This window comes from Corylus avellana, chromosome 4 (assembly GCF_965113065.1).
Source record: "Corylus avellana chromosome 4, dhCorAvel1.hap1.2, whole genome shotgun sequence".
NCBI lineage: Eukaryota > Viridiplantae > Streptophyta > Magnoliopsida > Fagales > Betulaceae > Corylus > Corylus avellana.
The window spans coordinates 35,312,544-35,330,702 of record NC_142493.1 but is presented as its reverse complement, the minus strand read 5'-3'; the positions used below and the strand labels follow the sequence as shown (position 1 = coordinate 35,330,702).

The following is an 18,159-nucleotide window of genomic DNA, read 5'->3' as shown; positions in this document are numbered from 1 at the left end:
GTTCTTAAGATTTAGAAATTGCACGACGTTTCTATGCCATTCTTGTACATCTCATCCTCTCAACAAGTCATGATAACTTCACGTTGATTGTCATTCTGATTCCAAACGCAAACACCACCAAGTCATGGCTTTGGAACAACAGAGATCAGAAGTCATTTCAGCCTTTTAGCCAACTAGCGTAAGGTTCTTGCATTATACATACAGAAATGTAATTGAAAAGCACTATACAGTGCATCGGTGGACAGTTTGGAACGCGTATTATTCATTTTTTTGAAGAAAAAAAAAAAAAAAACACTTTCAAAAAATATATTAACGAACGGAGTCAAATATACTTTCATTCTCTCCCAAGTTAGATACTTATGTTTTTACTTTCCTTTTCTAAAATGATTATGTAGAGTATGCTCTTCAACTTATTTGAGATGACTAATCTGCACAGAATAGAAGAGTGAGAAGAAAGATGCTTACCATCGATTTTTTTTTTTTTTTTAATTAATTTATTCAACGTTTCTAAGGGAACTCGAGCTCCCGATTTCACCTACCATTTCATACTTATAGGAGTGGAGGGTGTCATTTGATTCTAAAGCTATTAGCAATGTTAGAATATATCCAAAATATATTATGATACCACAATTAAATAGCCACAAAAGTATACAGTTCTATTTTATACACTTCTCTTTAGTTTAGTTTAACAGCCAATAAGCATTAATACTAGAGCAAACACATACTTTTAACAAAATCTATTTTTAAGAATTAGACACAATCAAACATGAACGCTTATTTACTGTGTATTAAAATAACAAGACAACCATATATGGTATGAATATGTATTATATCCAATTCTTTTTTTGATTGGTGTTTCATTGCAAAAGCTCCCTGATTAGAGATTACAATATCTCGAATGCAAACTGGGAGGTCTACATTCCATAATTGGTCTTCATGGACTGAAAGCCCATACTTAGCAAGCATGTGAGTTGCATTGTTAGCCGAACGCTTAACATGGCATACATGCCATTCTTGGAGGCTATTAAGGAGTATTTTTGCATCACTGACCATAGTCCCAAATCAACTCCAGCAGTGACCATCACTTTTCAAAGTAGTGACTACCTCGATCAAGAGAGTCGCCTTCTAGGACAACCTTAGAGAGACTCATTGAAGTTCCAACTTCCACCAGTTTCCAGGCTACTATAGCTTAAGTTGTGCCTGGGTCAGTAACGTGGGGTCTTGAAGCACTGACGGCTGCCAAAACTGCACTTGTGTGGTCGCGAGCGATGATGCCTACACCCATCTACTGCCTTTGAATATCGATGACCGCATCCCAATTTAGTTTGATAAAACCTACTTGAGGCTTGCACCACTTCTCGGAATCTGTCACTGGAGGCTTAGTATTGGTCATCGGTCTTCCTTGTTCCGCCTTACTGTAATTTTCTAGTTGGGAGAGTGCAGTCTCCGTAATGTGAGTTGGTGACGTGAGGTCTCCTCCATAAACTACTTTGTTTCTCCGTAGCCACAAAAGTCTTGCCACTACGACCACCATTTGCATCTCCCCATCATCCAACTTTTTGCCCAAATTCACAATAATGTTTGGAAACGTCACCTCCATTTTAGAACACTTTTGGATCTTGTTGTTACAGGCAGCCCAAACATCTCGTGCCGATTCGCAATTCCAAATAATATGCTCCACCGTTTCTGTAGGACATTTATTTATCTATGAGAAATGCTATTTCTAATACTATAATCACACTGTACTGATATGACATTAGTTTGTAGCTCTTGAATCTTGTTAAAAAATAAAAAAATCAAAGGCTACTAACCCATGTCAAGTCACATTAACGTAATAATATAATAATGGTGTGAAGTATAATGTTACTCTTTGTCTATATATCATCTCTTATTTGTGTATTTGTTTCAATTTTTTTTTATTTGTTCTTTTGGTATCATTATTGGTAGGAGCCAACAGTCATTGAATTGCCTCCACTGGCAAGAAAATATGCTTCCCATATTATTAGCCAGAGTTCGAATTTCTTAATTGATTTGGAATTTATCCGAGCTTTAGCGTAATATAATCTTGTGATTAGTTTTGTGTAAGAAATCGTTATAATTTATTTATTTAAAAAAAAAAAAACAGAAAAGAGAAAAAGAGTCCTGAAGGCCCAGTGACGTTTTGTTTCTTTGTTTTTTTGTTGGGCTGACTGAATTAGCTGGGCCTCTCAAATTAAGCCCGGCCCAAATAAAGGCCAGCAATACATTAGGGTTTCATGTTTCACCCTTTATAAAACGAGTCTACCGCCTCCTCTTCTCCTCTCTGCTACTTAAGAGCAAATCGAAGTTTCACCGAGGCAGCTGAACCATCCTCATCCTCATCAGCCGCCAGCCATGGTATCCAGACTATTCTCTTTCGTTTCTTCAAATGCAACATAAACATAGCTTGTCCTCAAAATCTCCGCTAATCTAAACAATCTGACTGTATTTGGTTTTTTCAGGTGAAGTACTCCAGAGAGCCAGACAACCCCACCAAATGTAAGTACCATTTTCGTTTTTACTCCTCTGGGCGCCTCAGGTTTTTACGTATTTTGGGTTTTGGTTTCAGCGTTTATCATTTCAGATCTGATAGTTTCTTTCATGTTTGAATTTAATGCAGCCTGCAAGGCTAGGGGCTGCGACCTCAGGGTTCATTTCAAGGTGCCTATTACGATGTGCTACTGTTTGACCTTCAACTTTGTTTGGTTGCTCTTTAACACTTGATAGTATTTTTTTTTTCTCTTTGAGGAAATTTGAAATTATTAATTGGAACACAAGGCTATGTTGTTTTATGGTAATTGGTTTGCGATAAAATGTGATGATTATATGTTACTTGCTGCCTTTGTTGGATATGATTTGGTTTTTGTATATTGAAGATGTAGAAATTTTGTTGTTGCGGGGTCTTCTCCTGTTTCCTTCTTTACAGTTGTTCTGGTGTTAATACCTGATGAAAAAAGCAGGGGTCTGTTGCCTCTGTGAACAGGTCTCTCGTAAACGTCAGGGATATCAGTCTCATTGTTATTGGGTGAACCTCTGTTTATTGATTGTGACTGAAGGTTCAGTAAATGATGGAACATTTAGTTTATAGTTCTGAACATGAATGAATATGCTGGGTTTCATTTTAAGATATGGTTTAAAACCTGATGATAAAAGCCAAGATGAACTTGCAAAAACCAATTTCAACCAGAGTCAGGATTAGGGGCTCTTCTATTTTTAAAAGAGAAACGCATAAAAACTAGTAAGAGAGATGTTTAATATTTTAAATTTTGGTTCTTGGGGTTTTTTATTTGCCACACTTTGTTTCTCTTGAATGAAATAAAGGTTGTAAAATTTTAGAGATATTTGGTCTTAAGGTCTTGGATCTTTGCCTCCTCCTTCTCACTTCATTCGAACATCATGAATTAAGCACATATTAATTCTTGTTTTTGTCTTTTCTAGAACCTGATTAAAAAAAGCAGGTCCCTTTTGCCTTTAGTGAAATCGGCTCTTGTAAATTTCAGGAAAATTAGTTGCGCAAGGTTCTGTTGTTTTGTGGTCCTTGATTTGAGGGATACCATGGCGTTGATGATTATATAGTACTTGCTGCCTTTGTTGGTCTAAATTGTGTATTTGCAAGTTCAACTCCGTAACTTTGTTGGGTATGATTTGGTTTATGTATATTTAAGATGTGGAAATTTTGTTGCTGTGAGGTCTTGATCTCTCCTTTCTTTATAGTTGTTTTGGTGTTAATACCTGATGAAAAAAGCAGGGGTCTGTTGCCTCAGTGAACGGACCTCTCGTAAACATCAGGGACATCAATCTCATTGTTATTGGGTGAACCTCTGTTTGTTGTTTGTGACTGAAGGTTCAGTAAATGATGGAACATTTGGTATTTGATTTCTAAAACTGTTTATATTTCTGAATGTGAATGAGTATGCTAGGTTTCATTTTAAGATATGGTTTAAATCCTGAAGATGAAAGCCAATTCGAGGTATTTTTTCCTATTCCATTGGTCACCAGTTGTGGATGATCTCATTCTATGTGCAATAATACTTCAAAGCCCAGACTTTGACATGTTTGAGATATAGATATGTTTCTGACACAGCCAGCTGGATATTTGTTCAATATGTGTCGGTCAATTGAATTTTGAAATTCAGAGGGCCTTTGACATTGGACAACACGCATTCAGGATTAGGGGATCCTTATATTGGAAAAAGAGAAACTTACAAAAAATAGTAGGGGAAATGCTTAATATTTTCAATTTTGGTACTTGAGGGTTCTATTTGCCGCACTTCTTTGTTTCTTGGGCTTTGCCTTGCTCCTTTGCACTTCTTTCAAACTTCATCAATGAAGCATTGTATTGATTCTTGTTTTCGTCTTTTCTGGAACCTGCTTAAAAAAGCATGGCCCTTTTGCCTTTAGTGTAGTCTGCTCTCGAAAGTTGCAAGAAAATTACTTGCATTATTATTGGGTGAACCTCTGTAGTTGTTAGTGACTGAAGGTTCAGTAAATGATGCCAGATGCATTTTTCAGTGTATCTCTTGACCTAAGATGTTCAATTAATGTTATGATTCTTCTCCTTGGTTCTTAATTTCTCCCTAAGCTGGTCCTTAGAATTGTTCTTTTGTCAATTGAGACTCTACAGGATGTTGTACTTGTACTGAAATTTGTTATTTAAAGTAATCTATTGGTATCTATTGGTCAAGTTTGTATTTTCCTTTCAATGTATGTACTTTTTGTTAATGGTGTTACCTTACGTCTGCCTATAGAACACTAGGGAGACTGCCTTTGCGATCAGAAAGTTGCCATTGGTCAAGGCTAAGAGATATTTGGAGGATGTTCTGGCCCACAAACAGGCGATCCCATTCCGACGCTTCTGCCGTGGTGTTGGCCGGACTGCTCAGGCGAAGAACAGGCATTCAAATGGTCAAGGGCGCTGGCCTGCTAAATCTGCTAAATTCATCCTGGATTTGCTCAAGAATGCTGAGAGTAATGCTGAGGTATGTTACATCTGCTTTTCCTTTTTTACTGTCTTGTTCATCCATAATCTTAACTAATATCTGGTACATAAAATGTTCCAGGTGAAGGGTTTGGATGTCGATGCTCTCCATATATCTCACATCCAGGTGAACCAAGCACAGAAGCAAAGGCGCCGTACCTACCGCGCTCATGGAAGAATTAATCGTATGTTCTGAATCCATGCAATGCTATATTTTGTTTCTTTCTATTTAGTTTGGTAGTTGATTTTGTATTGCATTATTTCCTGGCAGCCTATATGTCATCTCCTTGCCATATTGAGTTGGTTTTGTCCGAGAAGGAAGAACCTGTCAAGAAAGAGGTAATTCATCGTTATTGCTTCAGTGTATTGTTGAAACAGTGGCAGTGTGCTGAAGGATTTGAATTTGTTGATTGTCTTTTTTGTTCCGTTTGTTTCTTATTTGCCGTGGTTTTTGCAGCCTGAGACTCAGTTGACAACTAGCAAATCTAAGAAGTCTCAAGCTCTACGCAGTGGTGCTTCCTCTTAAGTTGCAGTCGGAGAACAAACAATTGAAACGGTGTCCCGAATTTCTTGCTGCTACTCTTTTGCCTTTTTATGAGTTTTGTTTCTTGTCATATAGAATGAGCTGTTATTTAGATGACTTGCATGACTTTGTTTTTTTCATTCAAACTATGTTTAGCTCGAACGTCATTGAGATTTTAGTTGGAGATTTGTTGTTGGCCTATGAATGCAGGAGTTTTTTATACACATAATCCTATTAGAGATTGCATCAATTTTGCCATCCGTACTTTACCCTTTGGTTCTCTCCTACATTTTCATGATATTTGATGTTTCCTTCCTTGTCCCATACACATTTTGTGGCTTAATGATTTAGTCCAAGTCTTCTTTTGGCAAGAAAAGTGGAAGTTATAGTGGGGCTTTTCACCTAAATAATTGGTTGCTTATTCTTGTTGAATCTATGGTTGCTCCCCTCTCTTTTACATCGAGACGTTGCTTTTTGTTATGCTTATTCTCGTTCCCTCTGGTCGGGGTGGCCATTTGTACATCGAAGTTATGGTATAGAGTAGTGAGAAGAATATAATGCCATTTTGCTACTGGGGGGAGATGAATTGGAGAGTTACTTTATTAATAACTGCTGCAAATGTCGATTTGCAGAACAATGCTGCCGGATATACAGAAGCAAAACCAGAAAACAGAATGGCATGTTGAAGATAAATAATTTATTCGATCATGCTATTTTAACGTGCTCAAATTTCATTTCGAGTCCAGGGCATGAGACATAGAACAAACCGTCTATTTAGACCCTTCTTTTCGTAAACGTTTATGGGCCAGTTGCTTTATGTTATGATTAAATTGGAATTATAGGAAATATCACAAGTAGATCAATAAGTAGCAAAGCTAAAATCTTGATTAGTTTGATGCATGATTGAGTAGCTAGATGTGAAAACGGCCGCAGGTGGTGAAAGATTGATTGCCAAAGCAACACACGAAAGCAGATACTTGTCCCACATCATCTGGACGTAGAAGTAGGCGAGGCCTAAACTCCCTATAAGAAGGGATGGAGGAATTAGTGCAAACTCATCTCTGTGCTAGGGGTAATGACGCAGCTAGTGAGGTTCTAACCGAGGCACGTCTATTGCTGGTTGAAAACTATTTCCAAACCCTCTCTTCGGCCTAGGTTCAGCCTAGGCTGTCGAGAATTTCCGGAAGGGCTCCCCACGTGGTAAAGCCCTACAATCCAAGTTTAAAGTTTAAAGTCCAGTTAAATTAAAAGCCTTCACTTTTACAGTCTAGGCCTCTGTATTTGGGCTTTGCTTAAAACTAGGATCAATTCGCATTCGTAACGTAACTCGATTAATTTTGCTTTCATTTTAGATGAAGAAAAAAAGAAAAAAAAAGAAAGAAAAATTGTAGCTATTAACTCTTTCAGGCTCTTTATTATATATATATTCACTTTTATTAATTTAATTTAATTTTTATTTTTCAATTTTTATTCTCCATCAAATTTTTTTTTTTTTTTAAATTGCTGAATTGGATGGAGCTTCTTTACTCGCTTTTTAGCATCTACGCTAAGCAATTTTTGCTAATCAAAATAAAATTTGGCTATTTTTGTCAAATGAGAATGCTCGAACAATGCGAACAAAAGTTGGTGGTGATTCAGTAAACAAGCTAAGGCTCAAGCCTATTTTTGTCTTCTCTCTGCACAATAGACGCAAAGGTTGAACCTGCTTATAAAACTAGTAAGTGATCAATTATAGTCTTATTCCCACGTTACATATAACTAGTGGGTTAGAGGAATAATCTACATAATTGCCTGCCAAGTGTTCTTTATGCATTGTGAAAATATATGCTAAAAATATATATATATACTTCAATAAGCTTGGAAAAAAACTGTTCAAAATCTAATTGGACTACTACTAGTGAAAAAAAGGCCATAGAACTCGAATTTTTTTCAATTTTATATATATATATATATATATATATATATATATATATGAACATGACCTTAAATGCAATATTTTTATCCCAACTGAAGCATAGATGCACTGCGTTCCATTTAACCCAAAACCCCAATAGGCCAGAATAAGTAGTTTCTGAACCGTGCTCATTATGCTCTTTCTCGCTCGAACATCACATTTTCTTCTCTTCACATTCTCGGTCAGGTACATCTCTCTTTCTCTCTCTCACATTCTGTTTGGTTGATTTGAAATCGAAGGAAAACTGCAACAAAAAGTGAGATTGTCTCACCATATATCCCATTCCTGGGTTCTGTTGAACTGAAAAAAACAACTTAATTCAAAGTCTTCAGCTATTGAATCGACTTAATCGGAGCTTTAAGCTTCTAGGTTACCCTCGTAGAACGTAAAAACCAAACGGACACCTAGGGTTTCACTCCAAGCTTCTCCCTGCGTAAAGTTTTGTTCCTATATCAATTAGATTGATGATCTAGAGTTTTAAGACAGAATCTGGCAATTTATACATTTAACTTGTTCTTGGATTCTGGTTAGATGGATTGGCAAGGGCAAAAGCTAGCGGAGCAGCTGATGCAAATACTGCTATTGGCATTCGCAGTGGTGGCGTTCGCAACGGGATATATATTAGGATCGTTCCAGATGATGATCCTAATATTTGCTGGGGGTTTGGTTCTGACCACATTGGTGACGGTCCCCAATTGGCCCTTCTTCAATCGCCACCCACTCAATTGGTTGGACCCAAGCGAGGCCGAGAAGCATCCGAAGCCGCAGCAAGCCGTGAATTCCAAGAAGAAACCCGCCAAGAAGTAGGTCAGTTGGGCTGATGATCTTAGTATTGGCGTTTGCTAGGATTCAAAAGTCAATGTTCTTGTGATGTGCTTTTCTAAAATTGGATAATACAGTGTACTCGATTGCCCTTGAATTTGGAACCTTTAGACAATGGGTAGAAAGAATTTTCTTTTGGTTTTGATCGGTTTTGATACTGTTTTACATTTACTGATTTGCTAATTTCGAGAGATTCCTCTCTCTCCCTTCTTTTTGTTTTGTTTCTCTGGGTAAAGGAGGAAGTGAATTTTTTGTGGCTTTTGCCATCTACTCGGTCATAATTTTGACAAAACTATAGATGTGCTCCATCTGATACATCTATGTAAATAGTCAAGCTCTGCGTTGATTGCCTATTGAAGACTTGATTCCCATGGTAGTTAGAAATATGACTTGAGGTATCGGTTTTATGTTTTAAGATTTATACTGTTATACCCGTGAGGGTGCAGCATACTGGTCAAAGGGTTGGCTTGCGTGAGCCGTAGACTCTAAGTTCGATTTTGCATTAGGAGTTTTCCTGTATTACAGGATACACGGTTCTAGCATGTGGGGTTTGGGGTTGTGTATAAACCCAGGGGTAGGCCCGAAGGGCCTTGCCTTGGTGAGATTCCACGTCATTAAGGGGGCAAAAAAAAAAAAAGATTTATAATGTTCTACCTATTTTTCGGTTGGGATGTTGTGGTTGGTTGTTTAGATTGTTGTTGAGATAAAGACTAGGTAGATTATTGATAGGGTCTCCAACTCACCAAATGGCTGTAGTTTGAGGGTGTGGGAGGCTGAGGTCGTGGGGGGTTAGATCTCCTGGTGTGGTGTGTTTAACTTACTGATCACAAAATTGATACGTGTCGAACTCTGAGACATCTGATACATCTATGTAAATAGTCAAGCTCTGGGTTGATTGCCTATTGAAGACTTGATTCCCATGGTAGTTAGAAATATGACTTTAGGTATCGGTTTTATGTTTTAAGATTTATACTGTTATACCCGTGAGGGTGCAGCGTACTGGTCAAAGGGTTGGCTTGCATGAGCCGTAGACTCTGAGTTCGATTTTGCATTAGGAGTTTTCCTGTATTACAGGATACACGGTTCTAGCATGTGGGGTTTGGGGATGTGTATAAACCCAGGGGTAGGCCCGAAGGGCCTTGCCTTGGTGAGATTCCACGTCATTAAGGGGGCAACAAAAAAAAAGATTTATAATGTTCTACCTATTTTTCGGTTTGGATGTTGTGGTTGGTTGTTTAGATTGTTGTTGAGATAAAGACTAGGTAGATTATTGATAGGGTCTCCAACTCACCAAATGGCTGTAGTTTGAGGGTGTGGGAGGCTGAGGTCGTGGGGGGTTAGATCTCCTGGTGTGGTGTGTTTAACTTACTGATCACAAAATTGATACGTGTCGAACTCTCCAAAAGCAAATCTATCCCCTGTTGAGCTTTGGCGGCAAGGAGATTATGAGTCATTTTGTAAGAGGATGGTTGCTTGAGTCACCTACTAGGATGATGTGTTAGGTGTCTTTTTTGCTTTAGGAAAGCAGCGAGGTCTTATGTAAACAATGATGAGTCAAGGATGCCTGATGCCTGTGTTTGCTCATTGGCTTCTCTACTTGCCCAATGTCACAGAGTTAACCGTGCTCCTAGACTTAATGTGCCCATCAGTTTTGGGTGCTTTCTTGGAAGCTTAAAGTGTAGCCATTTGTTGGATGTAATCTTGAAGTGCATGCGCTGTGTGAAACATTAAGAATTGGATTATATTGCACCCTTCTTAATTTGGATAATACATGGCAAGTTCTTGCCCTAGTATTGACCATGTGCGGTAGAAGCATGATGGCTCATCTGTAGATTAATGACAACAGTAATAGGCATGTGAACGCGTAACTTCAGAGCGATGGCTGCCATTGGTCGGTTCACCATTAACTTCTCTATGGCGACAATGTCATTGTTCTTGTTATACTCATCTTAGCTTTGCAAATAGGTATATGTTTTTTGTGTTGACAACAATAATAATAGATATCAACATGGAAAGAGACTCACCTTCTGTTCCTCCCGAAATAGCTGCTGCTAGCTTGCTACTTCTGTTGCAGCAGGGACCTACCTTTGCAGAGCATTGAGGAAGGGTCTCTTGGTTGTATGGAAACAGTTGTATATGTTTCTTGAAGTCCTACGATTGTATATGTTTCTGAAAATCCTACGAATTTCAGAGATAAGTGCATTAAGTTCAAGTGAATTACAAAATATTTACACATCTAGTCGGTTACTAAAGTTAATGTGCTTATCTTCTCTACATCTGAGCTTGTTGGTTTATTCCTGCTTCACCGATGTTGCTGAGGAACAAATTTTGATTTATGTTGGCTAAAGCTTCCGATTCAAGTTCTGTGTGCAACAAAAATACCTCCTTCCTAAAATGGGTTATATATGTAAGGGTGACGATTCGTGTTCAATTTTGAGACATAATTATAAGATTTGTATAGATAAATTTTAATTTGATTTATTTAATTAATCGAGTCATGCCCTTAAATTCTAACATGCTAATTTTATGTTAAGACTTAATTATATGCCACTTTCAGTAAGCCTTTAGTAGCCACTCTCTTTCATGATTAAAAGACTTGATTATCGCTGGCCCATTCAAGAATACTTTAGCAAAATCATAAAAAGTTCCATATACAAAGATCGGCATCAGATACAATTCGAGGGTCAAGCATGCAGAAAGTGAAGAATATCGGAATTAGTGGATTAGTTCTTATGTCAAATCTGATTAGCTGCCATCAAACAAGTATTACCCCCCAGCTAATCAGAAAGAGAAATCAAATTAGTCGCACGTTGTAATCTGTACTGATGAATGTATCTTAACCTCTGAGACAAAAGAAGGGTTAGGAAACTTATTATTTACAATATTAGATTGGAGGCAGACAACTTCCTAATCTTACTGGTTTTTATTCCTCATTGCTCTTAAAAAATGATCATTTTTCCACTTCCAAGTCGTCGTCATCGTCCTCCAGCTCATCCAACTCATCTATAATTGATTGGTTGATGCTCTTACGAGATTTTCTCCTATGCTTCTTAGGCTCCAACCCCGGTTTTGCTTGCTGAACACCCATATCTCCCATCTTGTACCTACAAACAAATTGACTCATTTTTAAGTCCATTTAGATTTACTGTTTCAAAATGAGTAATTGACAAAATAACGATTTTAAAACATATAATTGAAAAAATAGCGATTTCACAAGGATCATTACAAACTGATCCAGACGAGATCTGTACTCCAAAAATTATCAAACTTCATAGGTAAGCAAGCATGAAGAGATGAAAAATGTGCAACTAACATGCTCCATATATAATCTGACACACCTCACATCACCCTCTCTTTTGGTTCCAAAGGTCCTGAGCTGGAATTCTTCCCTGATTCTTATCTCATCAAGAAGCTGAAAATAGTATGGGCATCTCTCCCAATCTGCTTTCACAATACACCCTAGTTCACCGAGATGCAAGCAATCATTGAATGAACATTTATCAGGCCCGTCACTGAGCACTTTCCGGATCTGAAGAGAGGAGCTAAAAAGTTATTATTAATTGAAACAGACAAATGCCACATCAAGAAACTTATGTAAATGAATCAAACAAAGTACATAATGCTTAATAAACAGCACAAACCTCAAGGAAAGCTTGAGCGAGAGATTGTTTTGTTACTTTCATCAAACTAGGCTGGTTAAACCCAGAAGTATCAGCAAGGTAACCCCCTCTGACAACGGAAACCGAGAAACATGGCGAGTAGTATGCTTCCCTCTGCCACTTCTCGTTGAAGAAAATCGTGATCAAATAAAAAATAAAAACATTTTTGGTTGATTAGAAAAATTTTATTTAATTTTCGTAAAATAATGTTCCCAATGGGTGAAGTGGAGCATGCGTGTGGAGGAAAAGAAGGTGAAGCGGGGTAGAATATTTGAAGTGTTTCACTTCGAATAAGATGAGCCTTTAGGTTAAAGATTAACTTGTAATGAACGTAAGAGGGAATTGTTTATTTATAGACGTTAGAATGGGTATAAAAGTAAATGACAATAAAGGAAGTGAAGCTGTATATTAAACGCACTTCCAACTAACTACCTGGACCAAGGAAATTGGATTCTATATACAGTTCACAATTCAAATGAGATGACTTGAAAATGAGAGGTGGCCGGGGAGATACATACACCAACATGAAAAAAGAGGAAGCATCTATTGCAACGACAAAGAATGAGAATTCATCTCATGAGAGCCAGCGATTATAACGATATCAACTAGAGGTATTTGTTCCTCTCCAAGGAGATTGGATGCTGATTTTTTATGCTTTTTTGATCAAAAGAAAACTTTCAACTAAAAGTGTGAGACCTAAACGGAAGGAATAACAAGCCTTCAGTAAAACCCAAGTTCAATTAAGTCAAAGCTCTATCAGGACATCAAGGCTATGTTTGACAAATGAGTAGACTTAAGAAGTGGACCGGAACTGTAGCAGATTTGATTGATGTGAAAAAAAAAAAAAGTAAGAATGTTTTGTATAAAAAAGTGAAAAATTTTGTTTTGTAATGATTTTTTTTTTAATTTGAATAGTAATAATTGATGTGATATAAAAAATAAGAATGTTGAGGTTGATTTTGAGAAGAATTTTTTGAAATTTTGGGTCCGGTCCGACCCACTCCTTTGCCAAACACAGCCCAATAGACTAATCAAGTTTCGAAATTCTCATTGCAGCAATCAAATCTTCACCTTATTACTTCTTAACTATTTAAAAATTACTTTAGAACTACCAAACCACCGCTCTGGTCCATGGTAATAATGTTTATTCCTACTAATTTTTCCTCCCTACTTTTGTATCACTAGAAACAGCTCTTTTATTTATTTATTTGTCTCGTCAATTTTTTTATTTAATTTTTTTTTTTTAACTGTGGCGGTTCTAATTGGTTCATGGTTTTCCGACATAACGTTGTGGAGATTCTAATTTATATTTATGATTTTTGGACAAAACCAACTTCACGATGAAGCAAAACTCTCATAGATTGTTGGGTACCATGCACACAATATATTTGAAAAGGAGAAACTGGAAACCGTATAGGAAGATCCGTGTACGGTACTACTTTCCCCATATTTTATTTGTAAATATTTTGTAGCTAAAAAGGAAAAAACAATTAATGTAATTATTCCTCGTGCAATTTACCATTACCCATGTGATCTTTCATCCCCAAGGACCTAAGACATGTAATTACTAATTGACATTTCTTAATTGCAAGTATATGAGAATTGAAATTATTCCTAACCAAATTTCGTTTTTAGAATAATATCTTGCCTCTCAGAGTGCATTTTGCATGTATTATGTATCAAAGCTTAACACGATTTTATTTATTTATTTATTTATTTTTTATGGGATGGGATTCTATTTATGATTTTTTAAGTAAAAGTATTAAAACATGTAACTCTTGATTCTATATATCTTGGATGTATTTTTTGCTTGCTTTTATTCTTGTTCATCGGATATGAGGTGGGTTCTCCTACATAAGTTTTTGTGTGCAAAACAAGATTAGGTTTACCACGTAGTTTTAAGCTTGCAGCTTATTAATGATAAGGCTTAACATGATCATTTGTTTGTGAGGCTTGAGGCATAATAGACAATTTTAACGGAAGCCCATTTTTTTGTGCCCATTCTTAAATAGAAAACTAATTTTAGAAATTTGGGAAAACATTTGGTTGGCCAAAATAAACCAGTACAACTGTAGGCTACCTGATCAATGTATTAATTCAAATCATTAAGTCCATTTATTCATTATTTGCAATTTTGTCACTTAGGTTTTTTTTTCTTTCTTTTTTGAATTAAATATATATTTTTCAAATCGTATTGAGTATGAATTATTAGCTTACCACAAATGTACAGCTGAATGTTAAGTGTTATCGATGTCATTCAAATGGAAAATACCAATTCAATACATTACCTTCAAGTGTATTATATATATATATAACAAAAACGGTTTTTTTCCATTCTCATCTCATGAAACAAATCACAGAATCAATACTTGAAGTTTGAAGTTACAACTCCATATTTTGACATTTGAAATTTTTCTCTTTGGTGACTAATCTCTGACCTTATTCTGATATTTTGAAATTTCCTCCTTGATTACGAATAAGGTAATATCTCAACCTGCCTGCATTTGATGACATTTCATATAATACTCCAATAACTTCCAATATCCCAAAATGAGGAGATGAGGATAAAATTTCATACAAGTTTAAGATGTTAATAATTAAATTATTTGATTAAATGATTAAATCTATTTCTTCCTAATTTCTATAATCTTAAGCTTTTAAGACAAGTAGTAATTTAACATGGTATTAGAGTCACCGACTTATGCTAGTGTTTGATCCAAATGGTCTTGTGGATTTTTTCTTGTTTATTTTGTTGACTATGTTGTAAAAAATAAATAAATAAAATAATAATAATAATAATAAGTTTGTTCTTTGGATTGGTATGTTTGACAAACCCATAATTCTTGAGTACTTAACAATAAGTCTGCTGCGGCAAACATATATAAGTCGCTGACCCCTCTCTTACAATTCAGCTATAGAGAAAGATACATACTCAAGTATATCTGTAGGATATGCATTCTTAGCCATATGTCCATTCTCAATTAAATTTGTTATGTGTTTCGAGTCCTTTTTAAAGGACACATCATTGTGATCACATCATCTCGAGTCTTTCAATTTTTAAAATAAACAATGACTTCACTGTTTAGCACTTGCCAAAATCCAAAGCATAGAAAGTAAAGGTAGGCAGTGTGTGAAATCACATCATTTCGGGCATTTCAATTTTAAATCTTGACATTCTAGTTATGAAAGAGACGATAAAGTATATTATCTCTCTCAATTTCTTTTATATTCCGTCGAATCATTTGCTCACAAAGTTGGAAAGCCTCTTCATCCGAGCTCATCTCTTCATCTGAGCTCATCCCTTCATAAGGTAATGTCGTTATAAAAGACTCCATCTACCTATAGTATCAAAAAAAAGTTGCGGTTAAGATATAGTTTCATATATGTTTTTCAGTTTAACAATCTCAACTTACTCGATGATAAATCCAGTGTATTTTCGATGTCTGAAAAATTTATTTCATTATATTAAATTCATTGATATCCTAATTTTTTAATGATTCTTATATGAAAAATATTTTTTGAGTTACCTTGCTTATAACTCTTCAGCAGCATATTGTGTTCCTTATATTTTCTGATATATGCATACTTTGTTGTATTCTGAGTGGAACAAACAAAATAATAAATTAAGAAATTAACATAAAGCTTTAGTGCCCTATTACCTACCTTCGCCTTCATTGCTATTTCATCGAACTCCAAAGCATTCCATTCAACTTGGGTTGCTCGAAGGTCAACGGTTGGCCTCTCCCCATGAACAAGTTTTAAATCAATATCACGATCAGCCTGTTTCAGTCTTGTCAATACTCAAGAGTAGATATCATGCTTAAATTTTACTTAACTTAAACTTAGTCCCAGAATTAGACGTATAGATGAGCTATCAGCTCATCATGCTAATACAACAGACAACAAAGAGGAATGTGAGAATTGACCCCATCAATTATTTTTTTTATTTTATTTTATAATAATTATATGTTGTACAAACTGTTATTGATGTACCTTATAATTTAATGGAAGAAGTATGTTGTTCAGTGCATCAAAAGTATGCATCTGTTCAGCCAACCTAATGGTATAAAAACTTAATTTATTAGTCTAATCTTAGTTAAAGGTAGTTTGGTTAATCAAAATATTTGAGATGCTTACCTGCTTTTTAAGTATGTCATCGACACTCCGACAGCTTATTGCATTTCATGGCTATTGAAAATAGGTTAAAATAGGTTATTCAACATTTTTTGATTTCTAAAAAATTAATGTTTGGTTTCCTAAATTAGTGAAATTGTAATAAAGTACTATTAAAATATTAAAAAAATGATAGAAATTTCTTCCAAGCTGGTTTGAGAAATCGAGATTTTGAGATATTAAGATATTAAATTTGGAGATCTCGAGATCTCGAGATCTCAATAACTTCTAGAAATTTAAGAACTTTGCCAAATCTAATAATAATAATAAAATAATAATAATAAAAACAAGTATCTAAGATAATATCACAAGTCAAAATTATGACCTACAAGTGCCAATCGTAGATGAATCACCTGCCGACCGGAATATGAAAATATTAAACAATTAGACCAATGGTAAGATGCAATATTGTATTTCAAACTTCCATTAATATGATATCTTAGAACCGACACTAAAAATTATTCTATTTGTTTTATTTCTTTCCTTTTCCAGTAGATTTGCCAGAATTCATATATTCGAAGAGGTTGAAATGTTTTTTCATTAAGATCTGGGATATTACTGGTGGAGGAGGTCGAAGGTATTCTCCCATTTAACATGTTAGATTTATTTTATGAACAATTTAACTCATTTGTAATTTAATTTCAATGCCCGGCAGAGAAGTTTCCATCTCAGAAACAAGGTAAGCAACGCGAATATTGTAATGAATTAAAGAACATTTAACTGAGTATAGACTAATAAGTTGAATTTTTGGACACAATTAGGTTGATTAAACTGCTGTGTGGTTTCCAAGAGCAAATTATTGTACCATCTGGGCAAGGTATAGAGTAAATAACGTTTTCTTACAAGACATTCAATTTGTATAATACAATTACTATTAAAAATATGACTTATCAATAGCATTGATGAAATTTCTTTATTACATTTCTCAAATTCTTCATTTTTGTATTAGAATCGGCAGCTATGTGGCCAACTTATTTTTCAATTTTGGAACATTGACTCCAAGGAAGTAAAAAAAAATCTTTTGCAGTAAAGCTTCCAACAACCCTGCTTACTTTGGACACTTTCGAGTTCGACAAAATATTACTTGAGCCAAAGGTAGGCATTAAGGCTTTATGTCAATTTTTTCACTAGGATAAGATTTTAGGTTGCCACAAAGCTTGATTATTTTGTTGGTTCCATTTAGATTACAACGAGGTACGGGAAACAGAAATTAAAATGACACTTTTTATTTATAAAATTTCAATGCCAAACGCACCATTAGCATACATGCTTGTTGTAAACAAATATTAATAATAATAATAAAAGGTGAAAGTATGTGTAACACTAATTTTATAGAAAGTATGAATTTTAAGGTAAATTTTCAAAACACTTTATTTTTCTGTATCAAGAATGTAATGAAAGGGACATCGTTGTACCCTTCTACCAACCATATTTGGATTGCTAAAAAATTAAAGTTTAGTTTCCAAAATTAGTGAAATTGTAATAAATGATTATTAAAGTATTAAAAAGTATTTTTGGATTTTTAAAAATTAATGTTTGGTTTCCAAAATTAGTGAAATTGTAATAAATGACTTAAAAAAAAAAAAAAAAAAAAAAAAAAAAAAAGTGACAATTATAGTAGGTTGAAGGAAATTTCCAGCAAACAAGTTTGGACGAAATTTCTGTCCAATTGGATACAAGTTTATTGCTAACAAGTTTATTCTAGTATTTATTGATTTAAAAAATTTATGTTAGTTATTGAAGCTTACATTTTTTTATTTTGAGGGCTTGCTGGGATAAGACAAAGAAACTTTCCAAGAAGGATAAAGTAAGAAAAGTTTACTAATTACTTTTTAGTTCTATTTATTTAAATAATATCATTTACTAATTACTTTCATATTTTGTAGGTAAAAATGGTAACTAGTGTTATTCTATCAAAAATCTTCATTGGACGATGATTTATTGATAATGCAAAAGTAACTTTTTTGAAACAACAAATCCAAGGTAAATAGCTTGAAATCACAAGACTCTTGATTTAATTTATACGTAAATA

At 35.0% G+C, this 18,159-nt stretch overlaps 3 protein-coding genes and 4 non-coding genes across 7 annotated transcripts; 6 read left to right on the top strand and 1 right to left on the bottom strand.

The window, feature by feature from the left end:
- The first annotated feature begins 2,286 nt into the window (after positions 1–2,286).
- On the top strand, positions 2,287–5,769 carry LOC132179320 (large ribosomal subunit protein uL22y). The gene is made up of 7 exons (XM_059592023.2): positions 2,287–2,376; positions 2,481–2,517; positions 2,639–2,679; positions 4,767–4,997; positions 5,079–5,181; positions 5,268–5,335; positions 5,454–5,769. Exons 1-7 carry the CDS (start codon positions 2,374–2,376, stop codon positions 5,520–5,522), a joined length of 552 nt encoding a protein of 183 aa, XP_059448006.1. The 5' UTR covers positions 2,287–2,373; the 3' UTR covers positions 5,523–5,769.
- On the top strand, positions 2,969–3,097 carry LOC132180187 (small nucleolar RNA snoR74). Its single transcript, XR_009440075.1, has one exon. It is a non-coding gene; the product is annotated as a small nucleolar RNA snoR74 (small nucleolar RNA).
- LOC132180188 (small nucleolar RNA snoR74) lies at positions 3,757–3,885 on the top strand. Its single transcript, XR_009440076.1, has one exon. It is a non-coding gene; the product is annotated as a small nucleolar RNA snoR74 (small nucleolar RNA).
- LOC132180190 (small nucleolar RNA snoR74) lies at positions 4,393–4,521 on the top strand. The gene has a single exon (XR_009440078.2). It is a non-coding gene; the product is annotated as a small nucleolar RNA snoR74 (small nucleolar RNA).
- An 807-nt stretch (positions 5,770–6,576) lies between the features above and the next one.
- LOC132180130 (U4 spliceosomal RNA) lies at positions 6,577–6,727 on the top strand. The gene has a single exon (XR_009440026.2). It is a non-coding gene; the product is annotated as a U4 spliceosomal RNA (small nuclear RNA).
- Positions 6,728–7,552: 825 nt separating this feature from the next.
- On the top strand, positions 7,553–8,438 carry LOC148586644 (signal peptidase complex subunit 1-like). Its single transcript, XM_088515996.1, has 2 exons — positions 7,553–7,659; positions 8,005–8,438. The coding sequence occupies exon 2, from the start codon at positions 8,005–8,007 to the stop codon at positions 8,278–8,280; it is 276 nt and encodes a 91-aa protein (XP_088372122.1). The 5' UTR covers positions 7,553–7,659; the 3' UTR covers positions 8,281–8,438.
- Positions 8,439–11,226: 2,788 nt separating this feature from the next.
- Positions 11,227–16,111, bottom strand: LOC132178484 (small ribosomal subunit biogenesis GTPase RsgA 1, mitochondrial-like). Its single transcript, XM_088515722.1, has 6 exons — positions 16,092–16,111; positions 15,948–16,011; positions 15,618–15,734; positions 11,937–12,074; positions 11,634–11,824; positions 11,227–11,399 (listed from the first exon to the last, which is right to left on the bottom strand). The coding sequence occupies exons 1-6, from the start codon at positions 16,109–16,111 to the stop codon at positions 11,246–11,248; spliced, it is 684 nt and encodes a 227-aa protein (XP_088371848.1). The 3' UTR covers positions 11,227–11,245.
- Positions 16,112–18,159: the final 2,048 nt, after the last annotated feature.

What these genes read in the sequence shown, in the direction of transcription:
- LOC132179320 (XM_059592023.2), top strand. An exon ending in CGCTCATGGAAGAATTAATC is followed by an intron (nt 5,182 to 5,267) that starts GTATGTTCTGAA and finishes ATTTCCTGGCAG; the next exon opens with CCTATATGTCATCTCCTTGC. An exon ending in AAGAACCTGTCAAGAAAGAG is followed by an intron (nt 5,336 to 5,453) that starts GTAATTCATCGT and finishes TGGTTTTTGCAG; the next exon opens with CCTGAGACTCAGTTGACAAC.
- LOC132178484 (XM_088515722.1), bottom strand. Translation starts at nt 16,111, where the DNA reads ATGACATACTTAAAAAGCAG. An exon ending in ATGACATACTTAAAAAGCAG is followed by an intron (nt 16,012 to 16,091) that starts GTAAGCATCTCA and finishes TTATACCATTAG; the next exon opens with GTTGGCTGAACAGATGCATA. An exon ending in AAATAGCAATGAAGGCGAAG is followed by an intron (nt 12,075 to 15,617) that starts GTAGGTAATAGG and finishes TTCAACGAGAAG; the next exon opens with TGGCAGAGGGAAGCATACTA.
- LOC148586644 (XM_088515996.1), top strand. Translation starts at nt 8,005, where the DNA reads ATGGATTGGCAAGGGCAAAAGCTAGCGGAGCAGCTGATGCAAATACTG.